Source organism: Clytia hemisphaerica, unplaced genomic scaffold (genome assembly GCF_902728285.1).
Source record: "Clytia hemisphaerica strain Z4C2 unplaced genomic scaffold, Clytia hemisphaerica genome assembly, whole genome shotgun sequence".
Classification (NCBI taxonomy): domain Eukaryota; kingdom Metazoa; phylum Cnidaria; class Hydrozoa; order Leptothecata; family Clytiidae; genus Clytia; species Clytia hemisphaerica.
The window spans coordinates 1,849,913-1,867,114 of NW_027104297.1; the positions used below are offsets into that span (position 1 = coordinate 1,849,913).

Below are 17,202 nucleotides of genomic sequence, written 5' to 3' on the forward strand. Positions count from 1 at the left end.
ATTTTGTCAATTTTTACATATTTACTTATGTCAATATTTCAACTATATTCTAACAAAATTTCAAGGCAGCTGCTATTTTAGATCTAAAGATATTTATAGCAAAGAACCTTCCACAAACAACAAAGAATTCGCAAAATTTGAAGAAGTTTACCTCTGGAAAGTTTCCCGATAAAATAAAAACTTCTTTTAAAACTATAAAGAAATTATTACTCGAAAATAATTCGCATTTTACCTAAACATACGAGGTTTCTTTGGACCTTATAATCTATATCTTGACTGATTTTTGCTATCAAGGATTGGTAATCAAAGGAGGCCGACTTGAAAGAAATTTCTAAAGAGTTTTATGACTTATTCTATGGCTATTACAGAAAAGTTGTTACTCCATCTAACTTTTATTACCTCTATGTTTAAATTCAAAAAATTTAAAACAGTTCAATTCTTTGCGGACAGTTTGAAAAATTTTTGAAACAAAAAGGTTAATTACCAATCAAAACTTACCACTTTTTATAAAAGAGGGTGATACAATATATTATTAACGTCTTTTTAAAGTTTATAACGTCATTTTTGCAATTAAATCCTTCATTACTTTTATGGGATTTGATAAAAAGTAATTTGTAAATAGGCAATTCTTTGTTTAAAGTGTAAAGGAACCTGAAAACCGTAACTTTTATGTTCAAGTAGCAAGTACCAAAATCAATTTCTTGACTATGGTCAGATCCCTTAAACCAATACGGGACTTAATCCTTTCGTTCCCAGAGCTTTACGCTTTTTGGAGAGAAAAAAATAAAGAACTTTCGTTCCGACATCTTCAATGGAGATATAGCCCGTCAAAGTTAGAACCCAGAGGTACCCACTGGGGTGATTGGGACTGAAATGGAAAAGAGCTTTTTTGGGAGCCAACGACAGGTTTCAATACGCTTTCTTGGGGGTCAACCGAAGCTTTTAGAAAGGGTGGGAAAATTGCTAATCAATATAACATTGGCGTAATGAATAAGAAAATCGAAAAATCTTTCAGAATTAAAAATATTCTAAAAAATAGTAGTATTAAGAGATATTAAAGTCAAAATATATAAAGAGTTACAGGGGAGAATATATGTAAATTCAAAATATACTGAACAAAACGATTTGGTAGGTATGAAGTATTAAAGAGTATCATTTAGCGTAGCTCAATTTTCATTTATCCTTTTATGATTTCATAAAAGCTGTCCTTGCATCATCAAAATATCAGAGGGAGTATCGGTTCCAGTTGTTGGGTTGGGTTGGGTTGCTGCGTCCCCAGTATCTTCTTCCATACCTTGGTCTACTCTGTCTCGGTTTCATGTATTTGTCAACATTCCTCCATGGATACGGTCCAATGAAAGACTCGATAGAGAATTTCAAGACATTTCTAGAGAAGTCGGTATCATAACGCGCCAGATGTTTGTACTGTGGAAGTTGCAATAACTCAGGATTAGTGATTGGGAATTTTCCTTCAGCAAAAAGCTTTTCAACACCTTCTTTTAGATCAGCTGCATACTGTAACAAGTCGCGAATATCTTGTTTTGATCCGTCGGCACTTAAATCTCCCCGCGCGCTGTGCGAGAAAACAGCTTTTTCGAAATCAAGTTTCAGGATTTCACGGAGTGTTCTCACAGTTTCTTTCATGTTATAATCGGGTGCATTGCTGAAAAACACTTGATTGGGTGTGACAAGATCTGCCATAAACGCAATATTCTCGCTCTTTGATTGGCTGCTGGTAGCATTGCGCTTGGCTCTTGATTGGCTACGAGGTGGCTTGTAAACAAATACCGTATTTCCGTTCCCATGGTTGATCCCGAAATAATGGAAATCCACTTTTGCCCCCCCTAAAGAAAAACAATATTGCGCATGAAATGAATACATATAGAAATACTATACAGGACTCTCTCTAATTTGATTTCAAGTGACAAAACATTTTCTTCGAATTAGAGAAAGTTTCAAATTATAGAGATAAGCCACTTTCCAGCTGAGAGGACTTATTCTATTGTTTGAATTAAAGAAAAAGACAAAACAATATCAATGTTTACCAAGTCTGATTGTGCATTTGGTTCCTGTCCAAGTTCTGTCCGGGATGTAAAGATCAGGGTGAGGGTTTGCTTTCATCCAATCCACAGCTTCTTCATGAGCAATGACCGTCGCGCCTTCATCTTTGAAAACTTTACCTCCATTCGCGTGGTCATAATGGTTATGTGAGATCAAGAGAAATTTGATTGGTTTTTGAGTCACTGATCTGATAGCAGCCAGTAACAATTTTGAATGGTCTGAATTGAAAGGTTCGAAAACAATGACACCACGTTTTGTGATTATGAACATTGAGTTTCTTTGGACTCCTTGTCTAAAGATATATGTATACACATTTTCACTGATCTTTACTAGGCGTTGTTGTGGGCCTGCTGGGGCTGGAGCACTTGTAGTTGGAGCCGCATAGACGAGACTTGAAATGAGTATTAGAATGATAGTGATGAAGACGAATGGATGCTTCATCTTGTGATGTTCTTTGCTACATGATGAAAAAGGCAAAAAAGGTGACATATAAATGCAGATTTCTTTTAAAGGAAGGAGTGCGGTAATCTGGCAAAATTTTAATCGTAATATATTTCATTTTGAGTTAGCTCTTTGAAGCAGAACCATTGCTGAAGTTATTAAGCGATCCTTGCATGATTATTTCAAATTGTGATGAAAGGTCTACCGCTGTATACCTTCTCTTTTATTTTCAGGGTACCTAAAAAAATCTTTAAAAAAACAATATAAGCGGAAAAAAATTGATGGATTTATTTAAATCCGTTGAATTTGATAAGGGCGAACCACTATTTTCACAAAATATTTCTTCTAAAGTTGGCAAGATTCTTACCTGAAAGAAGACTTGCTTTGAAATTGCAACTTCAGTTGTTCGATTTTAACTCTTCGTTTTTTCTGTTCTTTTCTTCTCTATGGCTGCTGATGATAATAATTTCAATGAAATTTTGAAGCCTATTTATACAGTTTAAGATTGTCAAAGAGTGCTATTTAGGCAAAATTTTTCGATTAAAATACTAGTTATAAATTGAAATAGGTTGCAATTATAGTATACAAAAGACGTCGCAAGTATGTCGCTCAATTTTGCTGAATCTTAGTGTTTGAAATTACCAACTAATTATTTTTAAACTAAAATTAATTACATCATTATGGAATTGCCTGGTTAGGTATCAATTCAATTTTCAATAGTTATTTTTAAACGATCATTATGAAATGCTCTAGAAACTTCTAGAAAGAAAGATTTCAAGTAGGATTCAAAATTTTGCTGAATCTTGCCGATTGCAAATATTATTATCAACATAATTACATGTTACAGGCGCAGTAGTGTAGTGGTCATCGTTCTTGACTTCCGTGCTGGAGGTCAGGGTTCGATTCCCACTCGGTGCTGCGATTCACTTGGTAAGTGAATGTACCTTGGCCCGGGTCAACCCATACCATGTGAAGGGAATAGGGTACCATCACTCTGATACAAAGTATGGGGAGATTGAACATTGGACATGGATATTGAATGTGGTGTGGTGATGGTACTCATATGTTCAGTACCTGCGAGAATGCAAGGTTCTCCCGTACTGTTCGATTATCATCATCGATACAGCATGGCTCTGATGTGTCGCGAGCACAGAGTACAATGTCTGGTAAGCACTGTGATTTCCTTATCTAGGGGTAGGAAACTATCCCGGAATAGGACCCGGTCCGATGATATCGAAGGGTCAGCTTCTCTTTCTCATTACATGTTTTTTACAAGCATATAAGGTGGGAGGGGGGAGGCACTTAGGTAAAATGGGTGCCGGGTATGTACGAGTCATAAGGGTCCCTTTTTATACTCTCAAAAGTCCCTCAAAGGGGTACAAAAACTATTAAAAAGCAATTGAGTCTCTGAAGCGGGTTCCAAAATTACGAAATTAAAAATCAACTCCCTCAAAGGGTCATAAATCCTTGCAATTTGGACTAACATTTTAATTGGGAGAAACAGTCTATCTATAAGGGTCACAAAAACGTCAAAGTTCAATCTCTCTAGGGCAAGACCAATTCGATTAGTTGTTTTACTGGCCCGACTGACTCTGAAATTCCTAAAATAAAATTGATTTTGGTAGTAGATTTTCTTTCGGCAAATTCTCAAAATTTTCGTAGTTTTTTAAGGTTTTGAGAATTTTATGTTCAATTTTTCATTTTATCCATTCTAGCTTTTTCTGTCTTTTTATTTTCTATTTCGCATGATTTGATGTAGTAGTTTTTGCTGCCTTTTTAGGAGATTTTTAAGGTGAAATTATATTTATTTTTTTTCGGCGACCGACCGACCCTCTTTTTTGGGTAGCTTGGCCCGTAAAACGACAAATTAAATTAACCTCGCCTAAGGGTCGATATTCGAACTTTGGCTCGAATATACCCGTCATCTCGCAAACCCCCTACCCGGAATAAGCCAAATCTGATTTTCTTCAAATTTGATTAATTATTTCATGATTACAACTTGATAAAGATCTGTAAAGATAGAAATATCAGAAAATGGAAATGTGTTTTTTGATCCACACAATCTTAGCTTTTTATATTTCATTTATATCATTGTTGAATATTCTAGAAACTTCTAGAAAGAATTTTACCGACTGCAATTATTACCTTACCAATTACCGGATCTAATCACCTTCAAATTAGACTAATTGCATCTTTGTGGCATGTAGAAGAAACATTATTAAAATTGATAGACGAAGCAATTTTCTAGAAGGGTTTAATTGACATGTACTATCATGGTATACCTATCAGACTTGAAATTCTATTTTAGAAAAAAAGATCGTAATATTAAGCAATTTAGGATTTTTCTGAAACACAATGTTCTGCTTTTTCTTCGTGAGAGCAAAGTGGAATTTTGAGATAGTGGTCTGTACCCGTACCTTAAAGAAAGTGGTCTATGGCCTATAGAGGCCTATGGAGTTCAGGGATTAAACTCTAGTGTAGATATTTAAATTTCTCCCTGCAAATTCATCTGTTTTAAAAAATTCGCTTCCATTAGATTTTTGAAGGGAAAACTTGAAACTGCCAAAACTTTACGTTTTTTACAGCTAACAATGGCAAGTCAAAAAGTCGGCAGTCTTAATTATTAAATAATAAATAAAACGGAGACAGTCATTCTACAAAATAAGACACCAAAGTTCTGATCTTCGTTAAAAGTAGTAAACAAAAATGGTAATGCATTATTTACAAAATAGATGTTCATATTATCTCAATTCCTTTCAATAAAATCTCCCCAGCAATCCACCCATCACCAAGTCATACTCAACACTTTCTTTTAATGTAAACACAACTTTAAAATTCTTCTATTTATCGTTCAGTGTAAACATAGCTCTAATTGGTCGATTTATTGCTGATAATTACTGCTTGGTGGATAGTTGCCACCACCTTGTTGACCTCCTTGGCCTTGTTGTTGACCACCCTGTTGTTGATTATAATTGTAGCCACCATATTGTTGGTAAGGGTATTGGCCGCCTGCTCCACCCTGTTGTTGGGCGTTTGCACCACCGCCCTGTTGTTGAAGCATTTGCTGATATTGCATCCAATATTGATAGTATTGTTGTTGAAGCATTGGGTTGGAATACTGTGTACAAAAATATACGATATGAGTGAGGCTATAAGTGATAGATAGATTGTTCCCCATCTAGGATTCGCAAATAATTGCAGAGCTTAAAATTGTAAAATGGTCCTAAATTATATTAAACAATTTCAAAAATTAGCATTGGTTTATTCTTCATAAAAAGAAAAAAAACGAGTAGACCTTTTTTAAAAAGGCCAATAAATTTTGAGTCGGTTAATTTGTTCTTAGATTTGAGTCAAAGCTAGCCTAATTTCCTTATAAAAAGCGTACGGGAAAAGTGACGTACATATTGTTGCATGTATTGTTGGTACATGGCAGCTTGTTGTTGTTGTGGATTCTGTTGATTGACGTTAACATGTTGTGTTCGATTGCTGGAGTAGTTACTGGTTGGCCCGTTATGGTTGTCGGCTGCATTCTCTTTACCCCACCAGCACTGTTGGTGAACGAAAGGATGTTAGAAATTGATGGGTACGATGTCGATAAAAAGGTAAAAACTCTATCACAATGATAAAAAAAATACCCTTTAACAAAAAGATGTTATTGGAACTCGCGGCTCACGAGATTTACGTTTGGCTACCAACGTTCCGAGAGATTCTCCTGTCGTAATCAGGTTCTTTTTGTGTAGAAATTGCAGTAGTTAACTATTTGATTTAAAATTGCTTGACCGATAAAAACTCTGAAATCACTGATCCAAATTGTGAATATAGACAGTACAATCCATTTAAAAATATTACAGGCTTGGTTAAAGATAAGAATGAGGATAAGGGTCGAGGCAAAGAAATGAAACAGGGATACCTTTAAAATAGAGCCGTTGAGTTCTGTACCATTTCCTTTACATATGGCTGACGTTGCTGTGTCGTGAGAATCGTATCGAATGAAACAGAAATTCTTGCCTTCGAAAAGCCTTGGTTTACCAATGATCTTGCCGAAGTCTCCGAAGTGTCTCATGATAGCTTCATCTAAAAAAATTAAAAGGAAATTAGAAAACAGAATATTCAGGTGAAAGAACCTACCAAAAGGAGAGTGTTAAAATTTACACAGGTTTTCATCACATCACATATTTGTGAAGTGCTGAAATTCAAAAATATTTGAAGATGTATGTCTAGATTTTTCATTTTTAGAGACGTTGCAAATCTTCAACTCACCTGTTACTCTGTCGGGAAGATTTGAGACGTATACAGTGCAGTTTTCTGGACTTGATTCCTTCGTTACTTCATCGTAATCCAATTCGGCTACATGTAAAAGAATTTGAATGTCGAATGAATGAATCATTGAATGAATGAACTTTTAAAATAAGTAATTACTTGGTCAACTGTTGAAGACCCAGTTGTAATTTTTACATAAGAATTGCTAGAGTAGAGATAATTTAGATAGCTTCTTTTAATTTCCCCAATGAAGTTCAAATTAAAATTTTTCAAGGAATCTTACAACTTCGTTGTCCGCCATTCTCTGATTTCTGACTCCTTGTAGCCCAATTTGTTTTGATAGGTCGTCTTTTTAACATTGCACCATGCATATCTCGTATCGCTTTTTCTGCATCCTAAAAGTAAAGTTTTCAACTTTTCTATTTGTGTGTTTCAAATAGATTTTCTTCATGAAATCAAAGACCATTTACTGTATTTTTAATGTTTCTTTGAAATTCAGAGCAACTCTCTAGTACACTGGCCGCTTTTGGCTTGTTTGAAAAATAATTTTGGCTGTTATTTTAACGTAAATTTTAGCAGTGATATAAACCATGCAAGTCTGGCATCATATTTTGTTTCTAGACTTTAAAGTAAACAACCAACATGCTGAATGGACCTACCTAATGATTAACATCAGATGAAAATAAGAAAAAAGTTACAATAATTGTACAAAAATTCAGAATGGAAAAATAAAGCTTGTGTGTTGGTATGAATGGTAAAAAGGAATTTTCCCAAATACAAAAATCGCCATGTCATTTTGCATCATTGTGCAAAAAATCAGAAAAAAATATGAGTCAACATTGAGAAAAGCTATATTTTCTTATTTGGTTAAAGGGAATTTCCCCAAAATACGAAAATCCGTTTTTTATGGCGAATAAGAATTTTCCGTGAAAAACCACTTCAGCCATTCTTTAGAGAATCTTGCCCCCCATCTTTGTACTAAAAATCAGAAAAAAGTAATGACAGGATTTTGCACAAAGTCCAAAAAACCCTATTTTTAGGCAGTTTTTGGCCCAAATTTGCCAATATATTTTTTTTCGAAAATCGGTCTCCGTCACATTTTAGGCATTGCCATTTTGCATCATTGTGCAAAAAATCAGAAAAAACTAATGAGCCAATCCTGAGAAAAGCTGGTAACAGACGAACGAACGAACGGACCAGGGGGGGGGGGGAGTTGTCGGTAGTAAAACCTCAGACATATATGAGTAGTAAAAGGATTTTTCCAAATTTTTACATACCACCACCCAGACTCTTGGAAGAGGTATTATACTACCCTGGTAGTAAAAGTTTTTGGGACAATTTGTCATGGAGACCACCTATTTTTTGGTTGCTTTTCGGACTGGTTTTACAAAAAAAGCTAAAAAATGATTATTTCTTTTTCACTCAGTGCAAAAATTAATGTTTTGCTCTTAGAATTAAAGTATTTTTATATTTGACAAAAAATTTTGAGAATTTTTTGTTTGCAGCAAACAACTTTTCAACAGAAAATCTTTTCAAATTATAAAAATTTTCAGATTTTTTCAGAAAAGTCAGCTCATCCAAAAAATTAAAAGAATAACAAAAATAGCTAAAATTTGCTGATTTTACCAGTTTTAACTACCCAGGTAGTAAAATTTTTTCAACATTTAACACATAGATACCACCCATTTTGGTATTTAACTACTCTGGGTGGTAAATTTTTTTCTCGATTTTTCGTCACACCACCACCGTAGTAAACGTCATTATGTCTGAGATTTTACTACCAACCCCCCCTGAACGGACATGGGTTAATTTATAGAACCTCCACCGGGTACCCGGAGGTAGGTCCAAAAAGTTGACATTTCGTTGTAATTGGTGATATTTTCTATACCAAAGCAAAAATAATTTATGTGAGCTTACGGGTTTATTGGAGAAAGAGATGAAACCATAATTCTTGCTTTTCTGAGTCGTTAGATCACGCACAATTTTCGCGTTCCTGAAGTGTGTAAAAAAGCTATGTCAACTATAAAGAATTTAAAAGATTATCCAGGAAGAACCAAGCAGAAGCCAATAGTAATGTTGCTTCGTTTGGTTTTATCCTGAATCAAAAGCTAAAAAGTAAAAGGTAAGGTAAAGTAAGAAAAAGTTAAAAAAAGTGTAAATTAGAAAAAAAGTAAGAAAGATAATAAGTTAAAAAATGTAAAAGTAACATGAAATTACTCAGCATTATGCTTTGACCAGATTTCGTTCTGTTGGCAAGTTGCGCCATCTACAATCAATATCAAAATTATTGTAAAATGTTTTGGAATGAGATATTTGTAATTGTAGATGTTTAAAAAATATTCGAGCAAATTAAAAATATATGATAATTTATTTTGTATCTGAAAATCAAGAAGGACATGAAAAATTTAGCTTTGATAGTATGGAATAAGGCCAAAAAAAAAAGTAGTTTTGTTTCCGGAAATGCGGGTGACGAAAAAAAATCTCACCCGGGCGGCCGGAAAATATTTTTTTTTTTCAATTTACCTAGAAAAACTCTAATTGACGTGTACGAAAAAATAATCCAGGTTCGATGTCTCTTTACTTGAAAAAACGAAATTTTAAGAAGAAGCTGTACTCTAAGGTAATTCTATTCACAACAACATAAAACAGGAAAGTAGAAAACATTTGTGACAGAAGATTTTCTTTTTCAAAACACAAGTGACATACGTAAATCTTTGAATACAATCGTTAAATGGATCGTAAAATCGTAAAATGGAAAATAAACTCTTTATAAATCTTTGAATACAATCATTAAATGGATCGTAAAATCGTAAAATGGAAATTAAACTCTTTATAAATCTTTTTTATTGCGACGAGCTCGCTGTTTTTTTTCTTCGATTGCACAAAAAAAAAAGTTTTTTTCTATTTGCGGCCGGGTGAGATATATTTTTTTCCAAAAAAAAGTTCACCCGGCCGATTTCCGGAAACAAGACTACTTTTTTTTTTGGCCTAAGGGTCGAGTGTAGAGAATCTTGGTATTAGAATAAAACTGACTGATCATTCTAAATCAACAAGCATTGATAAAAAAATACAAACCCCAACAAGGTGGGACATGAATTAAAGAGCATGCATCAAAATGTCTAAAAAGTGCTAAAGATATGATACGAACTTACAATATTTCACCAAAGGGATCAAAAGCTTGTTTCAATTCTGTATCAGTTATTTCATCATCTAAATCACCAACAAAGATGGTCACACTGCCTAAGAAGGAACAAAATTTTATAAGTTGTTACAATACAGGATAACTGTTGGCAAAACATGGTGCGAGCCCCAAACCCCTCCTTCTTTGAAGGGAATCTCTCTTTCAAGAACTTTTCAAACATGATGAAGATAGGTGCATCATGAATGGGGGGATTCAGATCACTCTCTGAACAATATCCAGACCACTTTTCATGGCCTTTGCTGCTCCTCTTTAAATCACTTGACTTTCAGGGGGGGGGGTCCATGTACAAAAAAGCGGCATGTATCATGGGGTGGGTGGGTGTTTTCAAAAATTTTTTGCTGTTTAGTACTTGTGTACAATACATGGGGGTGTCAGGGTCAAATTTCTGATTTGCTGTTTAGTATACGTGTACTATACAGGGGGTGTCAGGGTCAAATTTCGGATTTTCTGCTTAGTATTTGTGTACTAAAAAGCCAAAATCAAATCAAATTGTGATTTATTTTAGATTTTTGTCGAAAATTGTTTTAAATTCTCAATTGTTTTTGTGAATTTTTGAGAAAATTTTTTGAAAGTTTTTTTATGGGAAGAATAAAAAACTTGCCCCAAAGTTTCAAGTTTTTTGGCATAAAATTTTTATTTTATGAAGGGGTGTAGGGATATATTTGGTAGTTTTCTGGATAGTATATTGTACTATGTAAGGGGGGAGTTGGGGTATATTTGGCAGTTTGCTTGATAGTATATTGTATCATACAGGGGGTGTCAGGGTGTATTTGGGAGTTTGCTGGATAGTACTGGATAGTATATTGTAAAATATAGGGGGTGTTGGGGTGTTTTTGGGAGTTTGCTGGATAGTATTTTGTACATTTTGTACTATAGGGGTGGGTGGGTGTTTAAAATCGAAATTTGCTACAAAGTACTGATACATGACGCTGTTTTGTACATGGACCCCCCCTGTGAATTTTGGTAAAAACAGCCTCACCAACAGATCCTGCCCTGCCCTGAAATATGGCCTGTTATTATATACCTGTAGGCAAAAATAGCCATTGAATAATTCCTGATATACCATGGCTATTATACCACGGTATAATTTTTTTTTCAAATTTTGCTTTAAAGTTTGAGTTTTTTTATTGCTCTTGTTGTTATCAAAGAAATTCATTAAAATAAATCTATTGTCAATTTCATAAACAAATTTTATGACTTAAAGTAATTAAGAAAATCATTAAGAAATAAAAACATTCGAACGTTCGATTATGGGAGTGTTTTAAGTGAAACGTTTAGCTATTGACATAATTAATGTTTTATTTTTGCCTCTAGGTATATAATAAAACATATTCAATAGGTTTTCGTTGGTTATTGGATTTATTAACCCTCGGTGATGTATATTCAACTCGGCTTCGCCTCGTTGAATATTACATCATCTCGGGTTAATAAATCTCAATAACCAACTTTTACCCATTGAATATCTGCTTAATATCTGAACTAGAAAAAAACATCATCTTACCCTTGACAATTTCTTAGGTTTTAAAAATTATTTCATTCACGAAGGAGTCAAGAAGTTAATCAAAAAAATCTTACTTCCTATAATTTTATAATTTCCTGGCCCACCACTGTTCGAGTTGGTTGCCCAGTTGACTTTCACTTTCTAAAATAGATAAATCAATAAGATGATAATAAGAAAAGTAGCTACTTTATCATTTTAGTAGCATTTTTCAAGACCAGGAGCCTTTCCAGAATTTTTATTGATATTTACAAACTTGATTTAAAAAAAATCAAAACTTGTTGTACAGAAAAAAATAGACACAAACCTTTCCACAAAAATCACGCCCATTGAGAAAGGTCATTCCTTGGCATGCTGAAATATTGTCAGCAAATTGAACGAAACAATAACCTTCTGGTCCTTGTGACTGAAAGTTTGAAAGTAAGTTTGATTTCAATATCCAGAATTGCATGATATTGCAGTTAGTTATTACATAACCTAATTTTAAACAGAAAGCCAATTGAACTCATCTCTTGGGAAGGATTTAAGATAATAAAGCATGGCAGAATGTGAAGTGAAGTGAAGATGAAACTTACAGGGTCGTTTGGGGCAAACATTTTAGCTGACAAGACTTTCTCTTCGCCTTGTTGTAATCCTGATTTCAAGATGTTTATCATCATGACATCTGTGACCCTTCTATCAAGGTTTCCAACATATCTGAAATAAATAAAGGATGTATAAAGGATTCTTTTTATCAAATAAACAAAAATACCAATTTAAATATCAATTTGAGTAGCTATAATCAACGAGCTTTGAAAACAGTAAGGCTTCCATTAAAACTCATTTACTTTTAAATTAACTTTTGCTCTAAGAGTTGCAAGGAAGGTTGTTTATAAAATAATATACTAACAAAATTTTAATGTGATGAAATGCAGGTTTAACAAATTTTAGATGAAAAATCGACAAATAAATTCCATCTAAACACTTACAGTACTGTTGCAGCTGGGTCTGGGACATCTGATGGCTAAAATATTAACATAAACGAGAAAAGATTAATAAAAACCATATCAATATGATTGATAAAAGAAAATTAATTAAGGGATTCTAGTGACGTCTGTTATCATAACCCTCACAGGGTCTAAAATTTTTAACAATAACACCAAACTTTGAAATTTGGGAAACCCAAAGTTTATTTTTGAAGTACTGCTTTTTAATAGGACACCATTCTTTGAGTCAATAAATCCCATGTGTACAGTTTGAACACAATAATCTTTAAAGAACCCTTTTCAAAATGGAAAATTTTGGTAATGTTTGATTTTAAGAGAGGTGTGTAACGAGAAAAACAGCTTCTTGAAAAATTGAAAATTAGGCTTGTCGTGTACCAGGCCCTTTGCCCTTAAGGGTTGTTTCGGTTAATGGATATTTTTAATAACAAAACCCCTAAAGTTTACCCACAATTAGAATCCAAACAAAAGAATTTAGTCACATAACACAATTATGAAGAGTAATTGTGTTATGTGACGAAATTCTTTTGTTTGGAGTCTAATTGTGGGTAAACTTTAGGGGTTTTGGGAACAGCCCATAATTAGCCCACTTATAATATTTTCTTACTCAAAATTTCCTATCATCATCATGATGAGAATTTTTCAAGCAACAAAATGGTGTAAAATTTGTTACTTCACACTGAAAGTTTAGAGGGCAACGTAAATCTACTTTTAAGATCGTAGCATATAGAAAACAGCCAATTTTTAGAATTCTAAGCTCAGAATGGTGTGACAAGTTTTTAAAGCCATTGCAAGAAATTAAGTTTGTGCTGCCAGTGCATACCGTGGGAAGTTGTTCAAGCAGTGGTGAGATTGTTTTAGAATTAGAGCTACCAAAAGCACTTTAAATTGGATATATCTCAAGAAATGCTAAACTTGACAAGGTGAGTGACCCTATGACACTACAAGATTTGACTTTGATTTGATATATCTTTTTATTCCATGAAGCAATTACTTTCAAATAAAAAATATATTGACTGACAATAAGCTTTCTAGAAATTCAAACATAATTGCATAGCTTTTATCAAAAAATAGCACTTTAGGATAAGAAACAGTCAAAAACCAGCTTTTTCCAATTTTCATTGAGTTACAGGAATTTATTTATTATATATAAGTGAAATTGCACGATCTGATTGGATGAAAAAAATTCCATGTTGGCGATGGTGGCGAGAAAAGCACGTCTTTTTGCTTTGAACAAAAGGTTGTAAATTCTGGTTGATTACAAGGTTTTATCTTATCTTCTCTCATTTACTTTAATCAGTAGAAGCTTCTTCAATGTTTGGGGAACGTTAGTCTATAAAAGTTTTTTGTTTTTCGGTGGAAAAAAGTGTTTAAAAAAGCATTTTTTGTGCTCAAGGTTTCTTTTCTTCGCAAATTTTTGTCTTCAAACTTGAATAGATGAACGAGTATTCTACTGATGGTAGTTAAACATAGTTAAACTATTTAGGAGCTTGGACTTTTTTAAAGAATTTCAAAAAACCTGTTAGTTCTGGAGATGTATTGAAAAATCTAGACATTAGTAGTTTGTGTTCCCAAACCAAACGGAAGTGAATATTTGGCACGAAAGAGAATTTCCCTCAAAACTTTAAAACTACAAGTGATTTTTAAGTGCTGGAAAAGTAGAGTTTTAACTCTGAGTTTTATCATTAAAATTAAGACCTTAGGGATCTTCGACAAAAAACTTTCGAATTTGGGGGGTCCCACTACATACCGATAAAAAAACAAGTATTGAGACGAAAATCCTTTCAGCCAATTTCTTTCTGATTTCGTCCACAAACTCCACTGAAAGCATATGATTTCACTTGCTTTCACCTTTGAGCTCAAATTCGCAGCTTTAAAAGTACCGTGAGAGGTCCTAAAGCCGACAGCCCAGCTTAATTCCGACACCCCAAATAACTGTTATGAAAAAAAATTCTATGTTTACAAACATTCCCTCTCCAAGTTGAACGATAAACTATTGCTAGAACTCTCGAAACAAAACATCTAACAAGATAGCTGTAATGTCAAGATGTCAATTTAATGTAATTAAAAAGTGTGAGTTGTAAAATAATTACCTTTTTATTCTGGATCAGTTGCTCATGTTTATAACGATAACAGTTTTATAATAAAAGTGACTTGTGCGGGAAAAATACGAAACAACTTGGACTGGTTTCCATCAAGAAACAAACAGACTAAATTGTAAAAATGGCGCGAAGTTGAAAAAAGGGCGGATGTGGTAGCACTAATTTGAATAACAAACATTGAATCAATGAGGCGGCAACTATCAACGCCCTCTTTACCACCGATAAGTCCGGATGTTTATTTACGGAAGGCCCGCAATCGGACAGCTCTTCATTTAAGTGTACTCTTTGACGACATATATTATCTTTACTAGAATAGGAGCAAGGTGTCATGTAATACATAATAATTGTAATATACGTCGTCTATTTGTATTCTTATCATGTAATATATAATATAATGTAATATACGTCGTCTATATGTATCCTTACACAAAGTCCTATCCCCGCAATCAAGCCAAGTGCCAGTGTAAAGTAATAAAAACCAGGCTTGATTACGTAACGTTTCAAAATGAGCACGCTCGTACACAGACCTCTTTTATATTTTCGTGTGCTTTGGAAATTCAAAACATCTCGTTACTTTTTATGATGCTGTTACTACTGTTGTCATTTATGACGTTGTGCATATTGCAATAAAAAAATATGTTTTGTTATAAGAAGCAATTATTGTTATTTGGTTCAATTGGTTCAATGTATCAAATCTCTCAGTTTAGTTGACACTTTGGTATCTTCGTTGCGTCACAGCGAAAGGTTTGTTTTTATTTTAGTTTGTATCTTTGAAAGACCCCATCGGCTTTAAGCTGGGCTGTCGGCTTTAGGACCTCTCACGGTACAGTTTTGAACTAGCTTTGATAAAAAACCCTTTTTTCATTGGCCAGCGCGCTGCCTTTTCCTTCGAAATATCCTGTCATTTTAACTTTCGTTTTGATTAACAATATCAATGCGGGTATGAACAAACTCAATGTTGGTGCACAAATAGACAAAAATTCAACGATGACGGGTGGGAAGGCGATGGCGGACAAGATTGGAGGAAATTGTGTTTTCGAAGATGTAAAAGTTGGATTTGAAAAATTTTGGTCGATAAGAGCAAGGGGGGGAGGGGGTCTGAAGCTTATGCCGATAAAAAATTCGAAAGTTTTTTGTCGAAGACCCCTTAGTAGTTAGGATCTCAGGATCTTGAAGCTAAAAAATGTTCCAAATATGACTGAGAATACAATACAGTCTGGAAGCAACTTAACCCCTCCCAAAATAAAATAAAATCCATTGAAACAAAGTGGAAGTACTGAAATTGCAATCTCCGCCTGAGCTTTAAATTCTGAAAAATGTTAAAATACCCAAAATGGCCAATATATTTCGGACTGAACTAATTGAAGTTTTCTTTTGCAAAAATTTGACAGGCATGCCTTCATTTTCACCTGCTGTTGCACGTTATTTGTCTAGCATTACATGAAATCAAGCATATGTACAGAGTTTAATACATTTTCTTTATATTTTGTATGAAGGTTTTTAAAGCCAAACTGCACTTTTTGATAGTGAAACTTTAGCTTTGCAAGAAGAAAAGAACTGAATGAAAATGAAAATCATTAAACGTATAAACAGGAAATGTGAAGCTTATGATTTACAGTCTAACCTCTAAAAGTTAAAATTACTTACTTCATTCGACATGGTTGATATTATAAGTTGGTATAAGTTATATTGTGAAGTTTGATGATGATGTGCTTCCACCCGATGAAATTTTATCTTGTGACAAGCTTTAAACAAGAAAGAGTTAAAACGTATTGATAAAGACGTGAACCCATTATCCTATTCGTTATACGTAGAATTTTGGTTATATGCAAATGGTGACACCGTAACGTGTGAGCTTTTATCTTTTCGGGGATCACATATGGAAGATTATAAAGAAGAGTCATGTTGTTATTCATACAGCCTAGCCTACTAAAAATGCTGGGCCGTTGGGCCGTAGATTACAGTGACGGGTGACTGGATTATCGCGGGATTATCGCGGGAGACTAGAATGACGGATTGGATCTAGTACTTTGTTTGTTTTTAAGTGGCATATTTTCGAAAATCTGGCGATGAATTTTACTTTCAATCCAGGAGAACGACTCGGGTTACGCGCTTCAGAACAGAGCTTTCTCTCTAGTCCCTTTGGGTTTTTAAACTCAATGGTCGCTGCTCTACAATCCAAGATGGCGACTGGAAATGCGAAATGAATGCTGGATTTAATGGCCTTGTTGTTGTGGAATGAAATAATCCTTGATTTCCTAGTGTGACTAAACTGACAATGTGATTTTTACATTGAATAACCCTTTTTTGACTTTTTTAGTGTTGACAGTACAGTTGACTGGTAGAGGGTCGCGTCGAAAACCCTCCTATATATTAGCTAGGGGCACAGCCTAGAAGGGGCTATCAAAAGATTCTTGAATCAATATATATAGCATAGGCTCAAGAGCAAGAGGGGGGTAATTTTTGCCTGGCCTGGGGGACCTAAACCCCCTACACTCCTAGCTTGGCTTGGAGATCCATGCTATGATTTTTTCTTTTATATATCTATTGATGGCAAAATGAATGGCAGGGTTTCGCTGACTGCTGGCTGAGAGTTTGAATTTCCCAAATCTTATAATGACAGTTTAAACTAGCCGTGTTGTAGGTATAGGGTTG

The 17,202-nt window shown here is 34.2% G+C and overlaps 2 protein-coding genes across 2 annotated transcripts; both read right to left on the bottom strand.

Annotated features, from left to right (window-relative positions):
- Nucleotides 1-984: 984 nt before the first annotated feature.
- On the bottom strand, nt 985-2,958 carry LOC136817363 (2,4-dinitroanisole O-demethylase subunit alpha-like). Its single transcript, XM_067073703.1, has 3 exons — nt 2,870-2,958; nt 2,046-2,518; nt 985-1,844 (listed from the first exon to the last, which is right to left on the bottom strand). The coding sequence occupies exons 2-3, from the start codon at nt 2,500-2,502 to the stop codon at nt 1,225-1,227; spliced, it is 1,077 nt and encodes a 358-aa protein (XP_066929804.1). The 5' UTR covers nt 2,503-2,518; nt 2,870-2,958; the 3' UTR covers nt 985-1,224.
- Nucleotides 2,959-5,154: 2,196 nt separating this feature from the next.
- LOC136817364 (nucleolysin TIAR-like) lies at nt 5,155-16,306 on the bottom strand. The gene is made up of 12 exons (XM_067073704.1): nt 16,195-16,306; nt 12,431-12,465; nt 12,038-12,158; nt 11,770-11,868; nt 11,540-11,606; nt 9,915-10,002; nt 8,680-8,755; nt 7,046-7,157; nt 6,763-6,849; nt 6,413-6,576; nt 5,904-6,050; nt 5,155-5,620 (listed from the first exon to the last, which is right to left on the bottom strand). Exons 1-12 carry the CDS (start codon nt 16,204-16,206, stop codon nt 5,384-5,386), a joined length of 1,245 nt encoding a protein of 414 aa, XP_066929805.1. The 5' UTR covers nt 16,207-16,306; the 3' UTR covers nt 5,155-5,383.
- Nucleotides 16,307-17,202: the final 896 nt, after the last annotated feature.